This window comes from Piliocolobus tephrosceles, chromosome 6, assembly GCF_002776525.5.
Source record: "Piliocolobus tephrosceles isolate RC106 chromosome 6, ASM277652v3, whole genome shotgun sequence".
Taxonomy (NCBI): Eukaryota; Metazoa; Chordata; class Mammalia; order Primates; family Cercopithecidae; genus Piliocolobus; species Piliocolobus tephrosceles.
This window is the reverse complement of record NC_045439.1, coordinates 112,322,334-112,342,050: the sequence shown is the minus strand read 5'-3', so window position 1 is coordinate 112,342,050 and position 19,717 is coordinate 112,322,334. Positions and strand designations below refer to the sequence as shown.

The 19,717-nt window shown below is 41.3% G+C and overlaps 1 protein-coding gene and 1 long non-coding RNA gene across 6 annotated transcripts in view; one reads left to right on the top strand and one right to left on the bottom strand.

The window, feature by feature from the left end:
- Positions 1-896, top strand: part of LOC111552895 (putative UPF0607 protein ENSP00000381514) — a 1,700-nt gene extending 804 nt beyond the window's left edge. The window contains 1 exon segment of the mRNA XM_026455060.2: positions 1-896. This exon segment is cut by the window's left edge and continues 10 nt beyond it. Coding sequence (XP_026310845.1) covers positions 1-896 — 896 coding nt within the window.
- Positions 897-4,338: 3,442 nt separating this feature from the next.
- The window catches only part of LOC111552851, a 35,905-nt gene continuing 20,526 nt past the window's right edge, over positions 4,339-19,717 (bottom strand). For 3 of the 5 annotated variants that reach the window (XR_002734757.2, XR_002734759.2, XR_002734756.2), the window contains one exon: positions 16,852-17,078. This is a non-coding gene — a long non-coding RNA (uncharacterized LOC111552851). Of the gene's footprint in view, positions 5,588-16,851; positions 17,079-19,717 lie in introns of those variants that run through there. The other 2 variants (XR_002734758.2, XR_002734755.2) reach the window with 1 other exon arrangement.

The following is a 19,717-nucleotide window of genomic DNA, read 5'->3' as shown; positions in this document are numbered from 1 at the left end:
AAAGGGGCCCCTGTAGCAATGGGGAAGCAGCCTCCACCTCTAGGCCCCTGGAGACTCAGAGAAACCTCACTTCCTCCGGGTGCAGTCCCAGGCCCTTGGAGGGAAATGTCCACCTCAAGAGCGTGACAAAAAAGAACCAGAATGAGAAGGCCCAGGTGCATGCAGTGAGTTTCTACCCCAAGGGCCACGGAGTCACCAGCTCACACAGCCCTGCTGGAGGCATCCTTCCCTTTGGGAAGCCTGACCCAGCTCCAACAGTGCTCCCTGCCCCAGTTCCAACAGTGCTCCCTGCCCCAGTTCCAGCAGTGCTCCCTGCCCCAGTTCCAACAGTGCTCCCTGCCCCAGTTCCGGGCTGCTCCCTGTGGCCAAAGAAGGCGGCCTTGAAGATGCTGGATAAAGACCACCTGCCCAGCTCTCCAGTGTTGCTAATGCGGGGGAAGGACATGCAGCACAAAGATCCTGCAGCTCTAGGATCAAGTAGCTCTGCTCCACCCAGAGCTGCCGGCCACGAGTCCCGCAAAAGAAAGCGGTCAGGGTCACCACTGCTGCTACAACCGACCCCTCCCCTGCAACTGAGATGGGATAGAGACGAGCTGCCCCCACCCGCTAAGCTTCCCTGCCTATCTCCTGAGGCACTGTTAGACCTGGGTCAGGCTTCCCAGAGGGAAGGACGCCTCCAGCGGGGCAGCATGGGTAAGAACATGGGGGTGTTAAGTAGAACATCAAAATCCAGGAGATGAAAACCGCCGCTTGGGAGGAGAAAGAAGACATGGCAGGGCAGGCTGTTTGGACGAACCGAGGCAAGATGTGTTAGGTGCTTTTCTATGTGCAATTCTTTACGCAAAATTATAAGCTTTGGTATGTGGCTATTCAGAGACTCTTTCATGGAGAGTTAAGATTATTGGATAAAGAAGCCCCAATTAAAGGAAGGTTGAGAGCTAGCTACGTGCTAGGCAGGGACGTAATTATATTTGTGCTCCACTCCATAATTTCTGGACAAGCTCCCTCATTTTATCTGGAATTATTCAGCACCCCATTCATATGATTAAAACTGGAAAAGCCATGGTTGGGCAATGTGATCCCCTCTTCCCATAGGGTCGTAGAGGTTTGGTACAGGAGTGGACACATGACTGGCATTCAGTTTCTTCCCTGGACCATTTGAAATAGGAAAGGAGAGAGGGAAGAATAGTGAGAGATCATTCTTTCTCTGAGTGGCCAGATCTGTCAAATGACAATTCTGAGAGCTGTAGGTCATATTTCTGTCATGTGAACTTCAAGGCAGAGAAGGCAGTAAGAGAGGATGGAGCAGACGCACGGAGATGAGAAATAGGGAGAGGCCTGACAGCCACCGAGAGTCTGGGTCTAGTCCCTTCAGGAGGCCCAGCTAAATCTTTGCCCTTGGATTCCATGAGATACCCATGCATTCTGAGGGTGATATTCAAAATAGTTAATATGAAACTGGGGGAGAAAATTAGAACAGACAGGGTCAGACACCTGGTACATGGTTCTGGAAGTCCACTGCCATTCCACACATTCCCTCTTTTGCTGTGAAGTACAGAGAGTCCTGAGAAATCCCCAAGTGACTGAGGCAGACAGGAGGCATTTGGGGGTGTCAGAGTAATAGGAACAGAGATATTTTACAATATAAACAGCCACTGTCCCCAGGCAAGTGCAACCAGCCAACTATCAGCCCTGTCTGTATTCTTATAAGAAATGTTACTAAGCTAGTTTTAGTGGTTTCTGATACAAATTTAAGAATCCTAAAGAATATGATTTTTGCTGTGTCATGGTTTGCCCTCTATTTTGCTGACCAAATTTGATGGCAACCTCATAAAGCCTCAGGAGCTGGAACAAACCTTGAAATAACTGTCTAGTTTCCGACCCAAATTTATTGTTCATTCTAATAATATATTGCAAGGTAGAAAAAAAACTGTGTCTTGTAATTCCATATCAGAAATACAACTTACAAATTAACTTTTTCTTATTATAATGTAATATATGTTCATTGTAGAAAAAAGTTAAAATATAGGTGAAGGAAGCAAAAAAATTGACACTCACTTATTCAACCACCAGTTAAGGAATAAAAATCACTACTAACTCCTTTGTGTGTATATATTCTGATTTCATGTATTTATATAATTCCTAGTTTTTGAAAGAATCATTTTACATGGGAACCATATTTTACTTCATGTATTATGATCTTTCTTTCTACAAAATCCAGGTTATTTTTAAAAATCTCTAGTCCTATATTTCATTTCTTGGGTGTTTAGGCATTAGAGGGAACAAGGAGGACAGAACTTCAGAGTTATCTGAGGTGCAAGGTTTATGTAGCTCTTTGCTCCTTGCTCACAGCCCAGATCTCATGAGAAAAGGCTGAAAAGGGTGACCTTATTTCCCGGCAGAATTATTCATGTTATCACTTTTACTTAGGATGCTACCAGCTAGTCATGTCTGACTACCTGAGAAAGGATGAATTTATACATTCAGCAGCAGATACACTGAAATCAAAAAAGTCCATTATTTAATCTCCAGTATTAGCTCCTCATTGCAGAATGAGAGGAAGATGAATGAGTTATGGAACTTCCTATATCGCTTAGCTTCTTTCACTTTTATCCATTGGGAAGTCAAGTTTTTTCAATAAGAAAAGCAGTTTGCATTTAATCACCAAGACATATATCCAGAGTATTGTGAAAATGATACAAATTGCTGGCGTTACAGAGGATCTGCCAGGTCAAAGGAAGTGGTGGAATGGAGAAGAAATGGAGATGCCTGAGGATTCCAATGGAGAGGTCACAGACCAAGAGTCATAGCCACAGTAACAAACGTTGGTGAAGATGTTGAGAAATTGGAACCTTCATAGACTGCTAGTGGGAATGTAAAATGGTGCAACCACTCTAGAAAATAGTCTGGCAGTTCCTCAAAGTGTTAAACATGGGGTTATCATATGGCCTGGCTATTCCACTCCTAGGTATATACCCAAAAGAAGGAAAGCTTACATCTATACAAAAGCATGTACACAAGTGTTCATAGTAGCATTATTCATATAGCCAAACAGTAGAAATAATCCAAATGTTCATCAACTGATAAATGGATAAACAAAAATGTAATCCAAACAGTGAAATATTATTAAGCTACAAAAAGGAATGAAGTGGCCAGGCACAGTGGCTCACACTTGTAATCCCAGTACTTTGGGAGGCTGAGGCGGGTGGATCACCTGAGGTTGGGAGGTTGAGACCAGCCTGACCAACATGGAAAAACCCCGTCTCTACTAAAAATACAAAATTAGCCAGGCATAGTGGCACATGCCTGTAATCCCAGCTATACTCAGGAGGCTGAGGCAGGAGAATCACTTGAACCCAGGAAGCAGAGGTTGCAGTGAGCTGAGATCGCGCCATTACACTCCAGCCTGGGCAACAAGAGCAAAACTCCATCTCAAAGAGAAAAAAAAGAAAAGGAATGAAGTATTGACACAGGCTACAATATGGATGAACCTTGAAAACATTATGCAAGTGAAAAAAGTCACGAAAAACTGCATGATTTCATTTATATGAAATGCCCAGAATGGGCAAATTATTATAGAGATAGAAAATAGATTAATGGGCTGGGAAAATAGAAGAGGGGAAGTGGGATTGACTGCTAGTAGGTACAAGATTTCTTTTGGGGATAATGAAATGTTCTAAAATTAATTGTGGTGATAATTACACAACTCGGATCTGTTGTATTGTATACCCTAAGCATGAATTGTATGGTATGTAAATCTATTTCAATAAAGATCTTTTAAAACAAGAGAGAAAATTATACTTCCACAAGTCCATTTCACCTTCCTCAGCTTCTCTGGCTGACATCAAGCCTGTTGTACCAAGATACCACTATAGAAATAGTGTGTGGTCTTTCAGCACAATGTTCAACTGTAAGTCAGGGCTTTAAAACAAAGCCCAGATGATAGACCAATATAGCAAACCAAATTTAGGCCTTGTTAAAAAATACCACAAATGGAAATGTTAGCTTTAGGGCCTCATGAGCTATTGCAACATAGTTAACATTACTATAGATAGGAGATCTGTCAAATGGATCAAATGACAGTCCCTGATTTGAGTTAAACTCTTCCAAAGATCATAAGAGAATACAAGAGTAATTTTTTAAGGCCTCAGAAAACAAAAGAAAGGAAGGAAGAAAGGAATGAGCGAGAGAAGGAAAGACAAATGAAGATGTTCACTAAAAAAATAAGTTCATCAAAGGGCTCAAATGCCTTCTTCTTCTTCCTCCTCCTCCTCCTCCTCCCCCCTCCTCCTCCTCCTCCTCCTCCTCCTCCTCCTCCTCCTCTTCTTCTTTCTTTTTTCTGCTTGCCTTGTCTTTCTAAAAGGATTGAATGGTTCTGGTGTTCAGGGTCCATGGGCCCCCTTTTGACTTCTTCCACAGCATTTATACGGCCCTATGAGAGTGAATTCTAATGACCCAAGACCCTGCATAATCCAGCTTATGCTCACAACTTGCTTCATCTCACTCTCCATCTGCCTGTGCACACCCCGCTCCCACACACTGGCTCCTTCCATTCCTCACATCTGCCAGGATCCCCTGACCTCAGAGTCTCTGACCATACTGGTCCCTCTGCCTGAATGCTCTTCCACACTCTTTTTATGGTTCTCTTGTTTTCATCCTTTAGGTCTTAGCTTAAATGTTATCTGTCAGAGAGGCCCTCCCTCACCACTGCATCTGAATTAAGTAGGTTCCCTTGAGACTCTATCATCTCATCCAATCAGCTTACTTCACAGTATTTATTGCAACAACATTCCACAAATAATCATGCAGTCCCTACTTATGCACTGGGTACTGTTTTAGGTGTTGGGGATACAGCAGTGTACAAAACAACTCAATTCTAATGTGTTGTTTCTTGCTTCTTCGTTGTCTTCCCCATGAATCTAGAACTTCTTTGTAAGCAGGCACTGGCTGCAAGGGGAGGCAACATGGTGAAGTAATCTTGAGCAACAACTCCAAGCCAGAGCCTTGGTTAGAATCCTGGCTCTTATTACTTGGTCAAATGAATTAATTGCTCTGGACCTCAGTTTCCCCATCTGTAAAACAGGCATAGTGACAGTACCTTCTTCTTGGGGTTGTTATGAGGACTGCACAAGTTAGCATGGTTTAGTCACTTGGAATAATACTTGGCAATTAGCAATCCCTATAAATATGTTTGTTAATGTTTTTTGATTGTTGGACCAACATAGTACCTAACAAATAGTTGGTTTTTAGTTAAATGCATTAATAAATTGTGGTGTCTACAGTTAAGCCTACGTTTATAAACAAGCCAAAACAAGAAGACAGAGCAGATCAGCAAAAATAAAAGGCTCCCTTTCATCTTGGAACTATTTGTTGGAAGAAAGCCTTTGGTTTTATAGATAGAATGTGACATTTTTGGTCAATGCCAAAGCAGTGGCAGGATTTTCTTTGGAATCTGCTGGAAATATTGTGGTTGTTTTCTACTGAAAGAGGTTCTGGGGCTTTCCAGGGAGGAAGGGCTGTCAGTATCCAGCTGAGTCTGTCGTCTGGCTTCCATTGTCACATGAAAGAAACTCTCTGTCTCCAGGAGCTGGTGGAAGAATCACAAAGACACTTCTGTACTTATCCTCCATTTCTCCTGTCCTCTTCTCACTGCATATATCTACAATGTCTAATTTGATATATTTATCCACTAGAAAATCAAAGTTGAGTTGTGAAGGAGCTAAATGCAAACTATTCTGATGGCATTCCCAGTAGCTCCTTCCAATGAACGTATGCTATCATATATATGAAATGCAGCGCGTCAGCACCTGAATGTTCTGCATGTGCAAACTGCCAGGAAACACAAAACAAAATAAAAGAGTGATGATTCAAGCAATCAAAGCCATTGGGAGCCATTGGCAGGTATTTACCAGGATCCTACTAAGCTCTGGCCATTTTTGAAGATGCCATGGGAAAGACCAAAAATACAAGAAAACAACACATTTTGTCACAGATTTGCCTTGGAGAAGTCAACAGTCTGTTTGGATCAAAATTTTCATACATCAAAATGGGGGAAACTTTTTAAAGACATATATATATGTGTGTGATAGGCAGAATAATGCCCCTCCCACCCCCGCAATCCTAATTCCAGGACCTGTGATATGATAGGTTACATGGCAAAATGGGAAATTAAAGTTGCAAATGCAGGTAAAATTTCTGCATCTGGCTTCCATTGACCTTAACATGGGGAGATTATCTTAGATTATCCAGTGAGCCCACTCTAATCACAAGAATCCTTAAAAGTGGAAGAGGGAGGCAGAGGAAGAGAGCTAGAGAAAGAGATATGACAGTGGAAGTGGCATAGAGACGTTATGTTGCTGGCTTTGAAGATGGAGGAAGGGGACCTCGGCAAAGGAGGCCAGGCCACCTCCAAAAGGCAGAGAAAGAAAGGAAACAGATTCTTCTTTAGAGCTTCCGGAGGGAACGAAGGCCTGCCATCTGGATTTTAGCCCTGTTCAACTTCTGACCTGCAGAACTGCAAGATAATAAATTTGTGTTGTTTTGAGCTACAAAGTTTGTGACAATTTGTTAAAGCAGCAATAAAAAACTAATACAACATATCATAAAATCCTAAATTGAGTAGTATGAGAAAATAAATTAGGAAGCAGAAAGAGAGCAATGCTGACTATAGTTAAAGAAAATGATGGTGAGTGGGGTTTGAGATTGTTGTTTTCACAGCTTGTAGGACAAATGTGGAAAGACAAAAGCTGAGAAGGGATATGTATCAAATCCACAGTATCATGAAGGGAGCAGAGATTTTTTTTTTTTTTTTTTGCTAAACCCCAGATTATCAGAATCAGGAAGCACTTCCCTGAAACTTGAAAGAGGGAGCTTTAGGATGGTTGGAAAGGAGGGAAAGAGAAAGGAAGAGAGTGGGGAAGGAAGGAAGCAAGGAGAGAAAAAAAAAAGAGAGAGAGAGAAGGGAGGAAGGAAGGAATTGCTTTGTGTAATTTAAGACCCTTTTATCCTTTAACAGAACAGAAGCTGAAAATATTAAAAGATTTAAACTTTTCAGATAAATGTAGGGATACCAGATCCAAAATGAATTCTGGGAAACCAAAATGTTTGGGGTGAAAATCAATCCTTTGTTGGATAATTTGCCCTCCCCTGGCCTGAGACACTAAATCCTGTCAGAGACAGACCCAGCTTTGAGCGACTTAGAGCTGACACAGTGTGACCATTTTTGTTCTTATCTCTGGTTCAAGGATTCCTGGGAAAATAACAAAGTTGGCTTAAGTGTTCCTCTGCCTCCAACCTATAATGTGCCTGTTTTTCTGGTCTAAAAAAAGCAAACAAGAAAGGTCCTCATGTGCTCTTTTAGGGATGAAATTGAAACCTGAGGTCTTGACCAGCTCAGAGGTTCTTTCATAACTGTGGGGGCGTTAGTCACACAGTTTGGGGGCGTTAGTCACACAGTTGTTCTCTTGCTGCACAGATACATAATTACTCTTCTACAGAAATTCTTCTTCCCCCTCAGACTGTATTCTCTGCTTCTTACTGGAGTGCCTTCCTCTGAGCTATTGAACAGCATTCTACTCTTCAGGATGCTACAAAATAACGGGAGGTGAAGTGATGCTGTGGAACTTGCCAGGCCTCAGTGGTTGTTGCCTCCTGCAGCACAACCCACATTTGCACAGATGCAATATGTGGGCTCGGTTTGGATGCATTGCAGGAGAAAACTGACCCTGCCAGCCCATGAAGCTGGACACTTGGGCGTTGAGGAAGGAAGCATTGGTGGGGGCATTACTGCAACTGTTTTCACAGTCATGGGACGAGACCCAGAGGCCAGACGCTCAGCATTACTCACCCTTGGAGTCTCCTGGGCTGACAGGTGATAATTTCCTAAAAGCCTGTGAGTCCAGTTAGGTCTTCAAACCAGTAAGGTTTGGGAATTGGATATGGTGGACACCTTCTGATCCATAGTTTGACAAGACTCAAAAAAAAAAAAAAAAAAAAAAAAGAAGAAGAACTTAACCTACCAGTCTCATCCATTTGCTTTCCCATGGAAATGGTCACAGTGACTACAAAATCAGCTATAATTCATTTTTAAAGCCAAGTATGTACCTGTCGTGTTTCCTTTTAAAATGATGGACTTAAAAATGTTTTAGGTTCCCAGCAGTTGTTCAAAAGCAGATAGGAACTATAACTGATACACATAGACTGCTAAAATAAAACCATTTTAACCATGACGTGACCATTAGATAAGGCAGGTCTGCCTCTTTTCACTTAAAGGTGTCACTGGACATTTATAAAATTTGGGAAGTGGAGGGCTTCTTTGACTAACATTATTCACTGTCACTCTTGCAGGAAGTAGCCTTATTAACACGAAAGGAAAACCTTGGAGCTAGTTCAGTACATATTTTATTTTATTCTATTTTTTTTTTTTTTTTTTTTTGAGACAGAGTCTTTCTCTGTCATCCAGGTGGGAGTGCAAGTGGCGCAATCTCAGTTCACTGCAGACTCCACCTCCCAGGTTCAAGTGATTCTCGTGCCTCAGCCTCCCTGGTAGCTGGAATTATAGGCACAAGCCACCACGCCCAGATAATTTTTGTATTTTTAGTAGAGATGGGGTTTCTCCATGTTGCCCAGGCTGGTCTCGAACTCTTGACCTCAGGTGATCTGCCTGCCGGCCTCCCAAAGTGCTGGGATTACAGGCATGAGCCACCACACCCAGCCTAGCAGGCATTTTAAATGGACTGTGTTATCAACTGAAGGCCAAAAGAGCAGTCGGAAACAAATGACCTTAAAGTGAATTTTCTGCTGTTGAAAAAAATAGCCCTAGGAATTAGCATCTCTGCCCTGCGATAGGGATTTCTGCTGATATTCAAAGAACTTTGCTTTTTTATCCCTGCCACACCTCTTGTTCTTTCCAATGTTTATTTCTATATCAACCGCCAATATATGAGGTGATTTTGTGCATAAGGTCTTTCCTAAAGCTCGGCTCAGTTCTATTAACCTTTATGCAGTAATTTATAGTTAAGGTCTAAATGGCACTGGTGCATGTAAATAGTGTCTGCGGGCTCTGCCGCCATGAGGAAAGTACTGTGCTTAAGTGGCTCCAACACATTTGCTCAGAAAATTGTGGAAGGAACTGCTGCGATCTCTGTAGGAAATTATTTAGTGAAATTCTACAGGAGATTAATGTTGCCTTGTAACAGATTCTTTGATGTGTTGAGTCTACAAGTTTTAGTGTGGAATCTAAGGCTTTTTTTTTTTTTCCTTAACATCAGTCTCTGAGCTGCATAAGGAAGAAATTTTGGAAAACAGAAATCTGAGGGACTTTCACATTTCCTTGTGATTTTTCTTCAAGGATGAGTGGATTTGAGAACTCTTTCTACATTTTAATAGTGAATGCACAGAAAGTAGAGATCCCCTTGGCCAAGTTGGTGCCATGGAACAGATTCTTCAAATTTCTTTACAACCTTCCTTTTACCTCTCTCATCCAAAAGCCGTCTCTGTCTCTGGCCATTCTCCAGACCTGACTCTGCAGACTTATGGAGACCCTACAATATTCACCTGGCCCAGTGAATCCACTGCTCAAAGGTCCTCAGCACAGCCAACAAGGGCCAGAAGGTCAGTACGGCCAGAGCATGGCAAATGGGGTAGGGAAGTGGAAGATCAGGCCAAACCCCACCCTTGGAAGGGCTTAGGAAGAAAGAATTGGGTTATCTCAGCTTGTCTGCAGAGCAGCCAAAATTCTGAACCTGTGGCCCTCTTGGGGGGGCCTCAGCCTGGGTGTGCCCTGAACGCTGCCAGACCTGCATTCCTGGGACCTGGCTAAACAACACTGTTCCAAAGTATGAGTGATGTGCAGTCAATGAGGAGCATCAACACCGAATACAGTGTGTGGACCTGGCTTGAATCCTCATTTGAATAAACCGACTTCAAGTAGACATTCTTGGGACCTTGAGGAAATAGGATTCAGACTAAGTAAAGATGAAATAAATAAATTACTGTTAATTTGTAGGTTAAAATGGTATTGTAATTAAGTAAGGAAAGTTCATCATTTTCTGAGTATTTACGAGTGAAATATCATCATATCTATGATTCAAATTAAGTTAATTCAGCAAAATGTACAAGAGACATGGCAAAATGTACTAATTGTTCTGCTAGGTGATATGTATATGGAAGTTTATTATACTATTTATTTTTATAGTGTTTGGAAATACTCATAATAAAAAGTTTAGAACATAAAAAGAAAAAAAATACCATTAGTTATTAAACTACATACTTCAAGCCAGGGAGGAAGGACTGAGGGTTTGTAACCAAAGAACTAAAAACATGAGGCAGTTCTTTGTGAACAGAGGGAGCCTTCCTCCATCATTTTCTCCCTGAGGCGCAGGTTTCTAATTATTAATTTATTAAACATTAGTTAGACACTACTGGGAGTGAGCCCCTAGGGGAGATAAAAACATGAAGGATAAGACACCCCCACCGCCCTCAAAGAGTAAGAGTCTAGGAGCAGAGCAAGTATGCAGATTCCATAGTTGCACTCTGGAGCCTGACCACCTGGGTTCAGTTTCCAGCTATGACACATACTAGGTGCTTATCCGTACAAGTTATTTAAGCTTTCTGTGAATACTAAGTGGATTTATCTTGTAGGCTATCATAATCATTAAATGAACTAATGTATGAAAAGTTCTTAAAATTAGTACTTTGTTTATATTTTTAAAAAAACAAGCAATATACAAAATACACAGTGAAAGTTTTTCTAGAAAGAGATTTTGATATAATCCCAATGGGGAGAATTCATTCCAGGATCCAGGGCACAATATGAGCAAAGATTCAGAGAGTAAAGCATAAAGAGCGCTTTGGAAATAGCAACCAATCCATTGCAGCTAAGACTTCTGGGTCTGTTAAAAGGAGTGCTGAGAAACGAAACCAGAAAGGCAAGATGGGCCCAGATCCCCAAAGGGCCAGGAATACCAAGACAAAGAGTTGTTGCTCTGTCCTGCAGGCACCAGAGGACCACCAAGAGTGTTTGAGCCGGGGAGAAGCATGAATGTTGGAGAAACACTAATTATTCCCTGTGTTTTAAATAAACACTGTGTTCATCGCAAGTGCCAGACATTGTGGGCAAAATGGTCCCTGCCCTCATGGAAGCTTCAGTTTAGAGGAGGAAGGAGATGTTAAATAACCGAACAAATAGGAGTTATGAAGGAAAAGTGCAGAGTGTTCTGAGAGCTCCTAAGAAACCTAATGTAGCTGGAGGGGTGAGGAAGTCAGGTTGAAGAGGTGACACCTGGCTGAGATCTACAGATATGCAGGAGTGGGCCAAGTGGACTCGGAGAGAAGAGCTTGCTGGGCAGAAGAACAGGACAAGCATGGGATCTGTGGCAAGAGGGGAAATGACACTCCAGACCTTCTGGAAAAAGGCCAGTGGAGGTAGAAACAGGGGCCTGGGAGATGGCGGTTTGAGATAAGAAAGTGTTAGGCAGGGTTAAATTACCCACCACCTTGGCCACACTGATTGAGCCAGGTATCAACACCTGACCAAAAGACAGGCTCCTTTAGACTCCTCCACCAAGTCACCATGAGGTGACCTCAAGTGACACCAGATAGTTATTGCCAGAACCAATCAATGTCTCTCTCTTGGGGAGTTTGAATGTGAGACAGAGAGGGAGAAAAAGATTCAGAAATAGAGAAAAACAGACTGACAGATAAATAGAATACAGTGGCAATGCAGAAACAGAAATGACATGAACCCCATAGGCCATATTAAGGATCTTGGTCTTTATGTTAAGCACAAATACTGGTAAGAAATGACGGGGACTGGATGAGGATTACAGAAGCAGATACGAAGAAGAGGAGGTGGTAGTTTCAAAAATATGTCCACAATGACACTTCTCCCTTAATTCCTTCCTCTTGAGTGTGGGCTGGACTTAGTTTTTTGCTTTTAGCAAACAGAATATGGTAAAAGTAATAGTGTGTGACTTCCAAGACGAGGTTCCAAAGAGGACTGCAGCTACCACCTTGAGCACATACATTCTCCCCCAACCCACTCCTCCTCTTCTCCCGCAACCCCTCCCCAAACTGTGGAAGTAAACTGTCATGTGGTGAGAAGCCCTGTAGAGAAGTCCATGGTGAGGAACTGAAACCTCCAGCCAATAGCCAGCAAGGAACTGAGATCTGCTTATAATAATGAGTGATTTTTTTAAAATTTCCATTTTAACTTTAGATTCAGAGGGTACATGTGCAGATTTGTTATAAGGATATATTGCTTGGTGCTGAGGTTTGGGCTTCTACTAGTCTTGTCACCCAAATAGCAAACATAGTACCTAATAGAAAGTTTTTCAGCCCTTACCCCGCAACGTTTGAAGTCCCCAGTGTCTACTGTTGCCATCTTACGTCTGCGTGTAGCCAAGATTTAGCTCCCACTTATGAGTAAAGACATGAGATATTTCGTTTTCTGTTTCTATGTTAATTCGCTTAGGATAGTGGCCTCCAACTGCATCCATGTTGCTGCAGAGGACATCATTTCATTATTTTTATGGCTGTGTAGTTTTCCACGATGTATATGTACCATATTTTCTTCATCTAATCTGCCATTGATTGGCACCTAGGTTGATTCCATGTCTTTGCTATTGTGAATAGTGCCATGATGAACATACGAGTACATGTGTCTTTTTGGTAGAACGATTTATTTTCTCTGGGGTGTATACCCAGTAATGGCATTGCATGGTTGAATGGTAGTTTAGTTTTAAGTTCTGTGAGAAATCTTCAAACTGCTTTCCACAGTGGCTGAAGTAATTTATGTTCCCATTCGGCAGCCTCACCAGAATCTGCTGTGTTTTTTTTTTTTTTTTTACTTTTTTATAATAGCCACTCTGGCTAATGTGAGATGGTATCTCATTGTGGTTTTGATCTGCATTTATCTGATAATTAGTGATGTTGAGCCTTTTTTCATATTTTTTGGTCACTTGTACATCTTCTTTAGAGAAGTGTCTGCTCATGACCTTTGCTCACTTTTTTTTTTTTTTTTTTTTTTTTTTTTAATTAAACAGGGTCTTGCTCTGTCATCCAGGCTGGAATGCAGTGGTATGATCATGGCTCACTGCAACCTCAAACTCCCGATTTGCCCACTTTTTAATGGAGTTATTTATTCCTTGTTGATTTGTTTAAGTTCCTCATAGATTCTGGATATTAATTCTTTGTCAGATGCATAGTTTATGAATATTTTCTTCCATTCTATAGGTTCTCTATTTACTCTGTTGATGGTTTATTTTGCTATGCAGAAGCTTTAGTTTAATTAGGTCCCATTTGTCAATTTTTGTTTTTGTTGCAATTGGCTTTTGAGAACTTGCCATAAATTCTTTGCCAAGGCCAATGTCCAGAAGAGTATTTCTTAGGTTTTCTTCTAGGATTTTAATAGTTTGAGGTCTTACAAAGTCTTTAATCCATTTGAGTTAATTTTGTATGTGGTGAAACATAAGGGTTCCAGTATCATTCTTCTGCATGTGGCTAGCCAGTTTTCCCATCACTATTTCTTGACTAGGAGTCCTTTCCTCATTGCTTTTTCTTGTGGACTTTGTTGAAGATCAGTTGGTTGCAGGTATGCTGCATTATTTCTGGCTTCTCTATTCTGATCCATTGGTCTATGTCTCTATTTTTCTACCAGTACCATGCTGTTTTGGTTACTGTGGCCTTGTAGTGTAGCCTAAAGTTGAATAATGTGATGCCGCTGGCTTTGTTCTTTCTGTTTAGGATTGCTTTGACTATCTGGGCTCTTTTTGTTGTTGTTGTTGTTGTTCCATATGAATTTTAAGATAGTATTTTAAATTTTTAAAATAATATTAGAGATAGGGTCTTGCCATGTTGCCCAGGCTGGTCTTAAACTCCTGGGCGCAAGCAATCCACTCACCTCAGCCTCCCAAAGTGCTGAGATTACAGGCATGAGCCACCAGGCCTGGCCAGTTTTTCTAATTCTATAAAAAATGACATTGATCACGAGTGATCTTAAAAGTGGTTCTCCTTCCATAATCAACCTTCGAGATGACTGCAGCCCCAGATAACAACTTGCCTACAACTTCATGAGAGATCAGCTAAGCTAAGCCACTCTCAGATTCCCAGCCTTCACAAACTGCATGAAATAATGAACATATTTTAAGCTGCTAAGTTTTGGCACAATTTGCTATGCACATTGCGTAATGAATACAGAGGGAGATGAGTGAAATTCACATTACATAGGTGGAATTGCTAGGACTTTCCGATCATAGCTATTGGGTATGGAGGTGCAAAAGAAGTAAAAAGAATCCGAAGCTTTGGACCTAGCTCACTGAGGTTCTATTTTTAAAGAAGGGGTTGGAACACAGGAGGAAGAATTTTGGGGAGAAAGAAAATAATTTCCATTTTGAACTCATTAAATTTGAGAGGCTGATGAGATTTTTCAGGTGAATATGTTCCCTGAAGATTTGAAAATATGGCCGGGTGTTAGAGTGGAGAGGGCTATATGGATAGAAATCATTGGGGTATAAGAGAACCATGGCAGTGGAGGGCATTTCCAAGGAGAACAAGGAGATAATAAAGGCAGATGAAGACAAACAGCAAGAATTAGATACATTTTTGGTTCCAAAAGTGGAAAAAGAGAAGTAATGCTAAAAAGAAGAAAAAGGGTAAAAACTCTAAAGAGATGTTCAACAGTATCAAAAACTATAGAAAGAGATCCCTATCTCTGGAAAGTTCGACCTCACATACATCTGCATATTAGATTATCTATAAATCTTCTAGTTGGGGTAAGTCAACACTGGCTGCACAGATTAAATCAAATTTCAACAGCTACAATATAAAAAACAAGAACTGAACTGTGGTCACCCCAGCAAAGCACTGGCCACCATGTGAAGCTCCCCACAGGTGGTCTATGTGTCTTTTTACAACACTTGTCTCAAAATGCAGCAGAAGGGGTGCTCATGGTTCTCTCTAGACAACCTGCTCTTTTTACAATGGGGGTTTTTCAAGTTGCAAAATATGGAGACCTTCTCATTTACCTCAGGATAAGGATACTTAGGAGGCTTGAGGAAGCAAATAAAATGGTTTCCAGGGCTGCATGCAAGACCTCATGGAGAACTGGAACGTGGTTCAGGATGAAGCACCAGTTTCTCCAGCAGCCTGCCATTCCTGAAGCATCTCCTGCACTGATTCCTGTCTCTACTTGCTTCTTCTTGTTAATCTTCTGCTAGCAGATGCCTTTCTATGCTTCCATTCATATTCTCCTCTACTGAAGTCATTACTTGCTTCGTAGTGTCTGCTCACTGCCTTCTTTCCACGTCTCTCGGTTTCTGTGTCAACACTGACCTGGTGTCTGTTTATCAGTCGTCTGCTTTTCTCCAACTCTCTGTTCATCTGTCTCTAGTTCAAATTCCCCCAAGAGAGGCTTTGATTGATTCAGAAAGTCCCTATCCAGTGCCACCCTAGGCCACCTCCTAGGGGCTTTAGCTTTTAAGCCTAAAGCAGTGTGTCTTTTAGTCAGTTGTTAATTCCTGGTTCAACCATTCATCGCCAAAATGGTGGGGGAAGTGGATATTGAAGGCTAGAGAATTCCCTGTGGTCCCTTTTCCCCAAAAGGAGGCAGTGGGCCTGGAAGCTACTTTGTCTTAATGCCGTTTCAAGTAGCATCCCCCAGTGAGCTAATGGTTTAAAACTTCCTCTTTTGAGTACAGATTCCTTCTAGAAGGGTTTTCATCTTTAACATTAGCTCAGTTTATAACAACTACTACTTGTGGTACTAACCCTCAAAGCAGCACATGCTGGCTGCTTACTGATTAAAAATCACAGGTAAAGACAGAAAATACCAGCTTAACAAAGCTTTGATAAACTGAAAAAGCCTAAAATTATTTCCATGAACTCTACTAACAGTAGCCAGTTAGTTCCTGCTCTTCATTTATATTCATTCATTCGGCACCACCTAGTTAGTAGGTATTCTAGTGTGAAGAAGAAGCTGGTTAAGTTAGAAACCCTACCCTCAAGGAGCTGACTCCCCAAGACAGAAGAAAGCAGGTACATCTTTCTTCTCATCTCTCTCTTCCCCACTTCAACCCTCTCTTTCCTCCCTTCCCCTTTACTTCATGAATTTTTTTTTGGAAATGTGCCCATTCATAGTCAGTTCCTTCCTTGCCTGTGTTTCCTTTGTTATTATTATTTTTTTTATGTTTTAGAAACAGGGTCTCACTCTGTCATCCAGGCTAGAGATTACTTATTATACTAGAAAAGTAAGTTAGAAGTAAAAATTTTCTATTAAAAAAAGGAAAAGAAATGAGAAGGAATGAGCAACTATGAACAAATGAAGTGGGTAAAAGTTTCCATGGCCCAACTGTCAAAGTTGTTTTGGTTTCTTTTTTGTTTTTTGACAATCTTCAAGGAAGCTCTGTGGAGTGAAGGAGGAACATACTAATCTGCAAGTGACTAAAAAAACATTTCTTTTGATTTGCTTGATTCATGTAAATTGCTTTCTTATTCTTGAAATTCAAGTGACCATATTCTTACTTTACTATAGAAAAGCAATTGACATGATAAAAATAAGCAAGTCATTTGGGAAGTTGGGACTTTTGAGGTAGGTGATGGAAAATTTGGTGGTGAGGGGCCAAGAAGGGATGATTTTTCCTAGACGTGGGAGCTGCCTGTAATGTGGAATGTGTACGTGTGAAATCACCAGTCTCTATATTTGCAATAACTTAATAACATGATGGTTCCTCCACCCGTCCTCTTTCCCCACACCGAGTTCCAGTTTCTCACCGGGATACTCATTGTGAAGCTTTACAAAGAAAGGAGGAAGTAAACCTACCAACAAGGCAGCAACGTGTTTCAAATACCACATTCTTAACAGATGAAAGTTTTTTTAATCACATTAATTAGCAATGCCACATGAGTCAAAGTGGATGGTCCAAATCTTGTATTTAATTTTCTTCTTGTGTCCTGGGCCTTTCGAATTTATTAATTATTGTTTACAAGGCCTTGCCTTGCTGGTGTACCTTTAGCAGACACTACAATCTTAGCGAGGGTCAGCTTCATTTTGCTGCAGGGTTGCACCTGCTCCCTCATCGGAACTAAAAAGGAAGTAAAAACATGGTATTTAAGTGGCCACAGCCTTTTGTCTGATGCAGGAAAGCAATGAGAGCTCCTGTTTCTTCACTGTTGTTCACACTAAAGGGTCTCCAAGTGTATAACACTTAGAGGAATTAGTTCACTGCTCCCTAAAAGCAAAGAGCTCCACAGAGAAGAGACAGCAGCTGACCAGTTAGGCCCAGTAATTCCCAGCAACACACCAGGGGCTAACAGAGGAGACTACTGTGTTTGAGGAAACTGATGGGATCTAGAGAGAAACCAATGCTTAATGTTTGTCTATCATTCCTCCTAAAAATTAGGTAAGAGCAAAAATAGGCAAATTGCTGCTTGAGGAATAACTAATTTAGTAATAGTTCAGAATAATGCATTGCCCTTAGATTCAAAGTGGTGTTTTAAGTGACATTCTATGAGCAGAGCCTGCCAGCTGACAAAACTTAGGTAGTATTTGGCTCCCTAAGAGACGGCAAACCATAAGCATGTGGATTTTGTTTTGTTTCGTTTTTGTGGAGACGGAATCTCGCTCCGTTGCCCAGGTTGGAGTGTAGTGGTGCCATCTTGGCTCACTTCATCCTCCGCCGCCTGGGTTCAAGTGATTCTCCTGCCTCAGCCTCCCAAGTAGCTGGGATTACAGGCTCGTACAACCACGTCCAGCTAATTTTTTTTTTTTTTTTTTTTTTTTTTTTTTTTTGTATTTTTAGTAGAGAAAGGGTTTCACCATGTTGGACAGGCTGGTCTCCAACTTCTGACCTCAGGTGATCCACCTGCCTCAGCCTCCCAAAGTACTGGGATTACAGGCATGAGCCACCGCGCCCCGCCACATGTGGATATTTTAATTAAAGTTGAATACAGATCTCATTGTGCTTGATATTGAACTTCCTGGGACTATTGTGGCCCATTGCTTGAATCTTAGCCCTTGCATTGTTAAATGCAAGCAGCTCGGGAGAATGTGGTGGCTTGCTTCAGAGAAAGAAAAAAAGCACTTCTGACAAAACCCCAGAAGCTAAGGATATTCACGATTATAAAAGCAGTAACAAAAGTGTTGAATGTTGGTTCTACTGTTGACAATTTTAGAAAAAGGTTGTTCGTCTGTCCTTTGATTTTATGAGGCAATTTTGAAAAACATCAATCAAAGACCTGCCTCAATCTCCAGGTGTGAAAACAGGGGATGACGGGAAATTCAGATGGTCAAACTATGGGCAGAGGTTTTATATTTGTGATCGGTAGAGAGAAGGAGGCCTGTATCTGAGGCACAATAGATGGGAAACACCAACTTCATCACTTAAAGTGTTATCCTCACTCTCACCCCACAACTGGAAACAAGTGACAGTGTTGCTCTACATAAAGATAGCAGACCTCCTCCAGATTAGGGGGACTTGACAGAGCCATTTAACTACTTTTTGGGTTAAGAAGTTGCCATCATTATCTCCATTAGTTAATAAGAAGAGTTACTGCCGGTGACTAAAAAGAAGTAATTACTATTAGAATTTTTTAAAATTACACATACATTTCACAACTTTTTTTTTTTTTTTTGAGATGAAGTCTCACTCTATCACCCAGGCTGGAGTGCAGTGGCACAATTTTGGCTCACTGCAACCTCCACCTCCCAGGTTCAAGTGATTCTCCTGCCTCACGGTCCCAAGTAGCTGGGATTACAGGTGCCCACCACCACGCCCAGCTAATTTTGGAGACAGCCTAGATATCCAACAGTAGTGGGTTGCTTAAGTATGTTATACAACATTTATACAGGAGAACACTATGCAGAGGCAGAAGAATATTTAATGTTTATAATACATTAAATGAAAAGGGAGCCAGGCATGGCGGCATGCACCTGTAATCTCAGCACTTTGGGAGGCTGAGGTGGGAGGGTAGCATGAGCCCAGGAGTTCAAGTTTGCAGTGAGCCACGATTGTACCACTGCACTGTAGCCTGGGTGACAGAGTGAGACCATGTCTCAAAACAAAAAAAAAAAAAAAAAAAAAAAGAAAGACAGAATCAATGAAAGAAAGAAAAGCAAAGGGAGATTTCAACACTATTTATTGCATTACTTCAGTTTTGTATTTACATAGTGAAAATTATAGTAAAACAAATCATGCTACTAGTGGTTTACCTCTGGGAGCTGGGATTATTGGTGATTTTGATTTTATTCCCATTGTTTACCTGTCTTTTCTATAATTTCATTTAAAAAAACAGCTTTGTTATCATTCACATATCATACAACTATTATTATTACTTTTTTTTTTTTTTTTTGAGATGGAGTCTTGCTCTATCACCCAGGCTGGAGTGCAGTGGCACAATCTCAGCTCCTGCAACCTCCACCTCCCAGGTTCAAGCAGTTCTCCTGCCTCAGTCTCCCAAGTAGCTGGGATTACAGGTGTGCACCACCACGCCTGGCTAATTGTTTTGTATTTTTAGTAGAGATGGGCTTTCACCATGTTCGCCAGGCTGGTTTCAAACTCCTGAACTCAAGTGATCTGCCCACCTCCACCTTCCAAAGTGCTAGGATTACAGATGTGAGCCACCATGCCCAGCTATTACTTTTATAATTAAGAAAAAAAGCAATAAAATTATTCTTACTGATTGAGGTAAACCTCTTTTGGACAAATAATTAATCAACATTTCA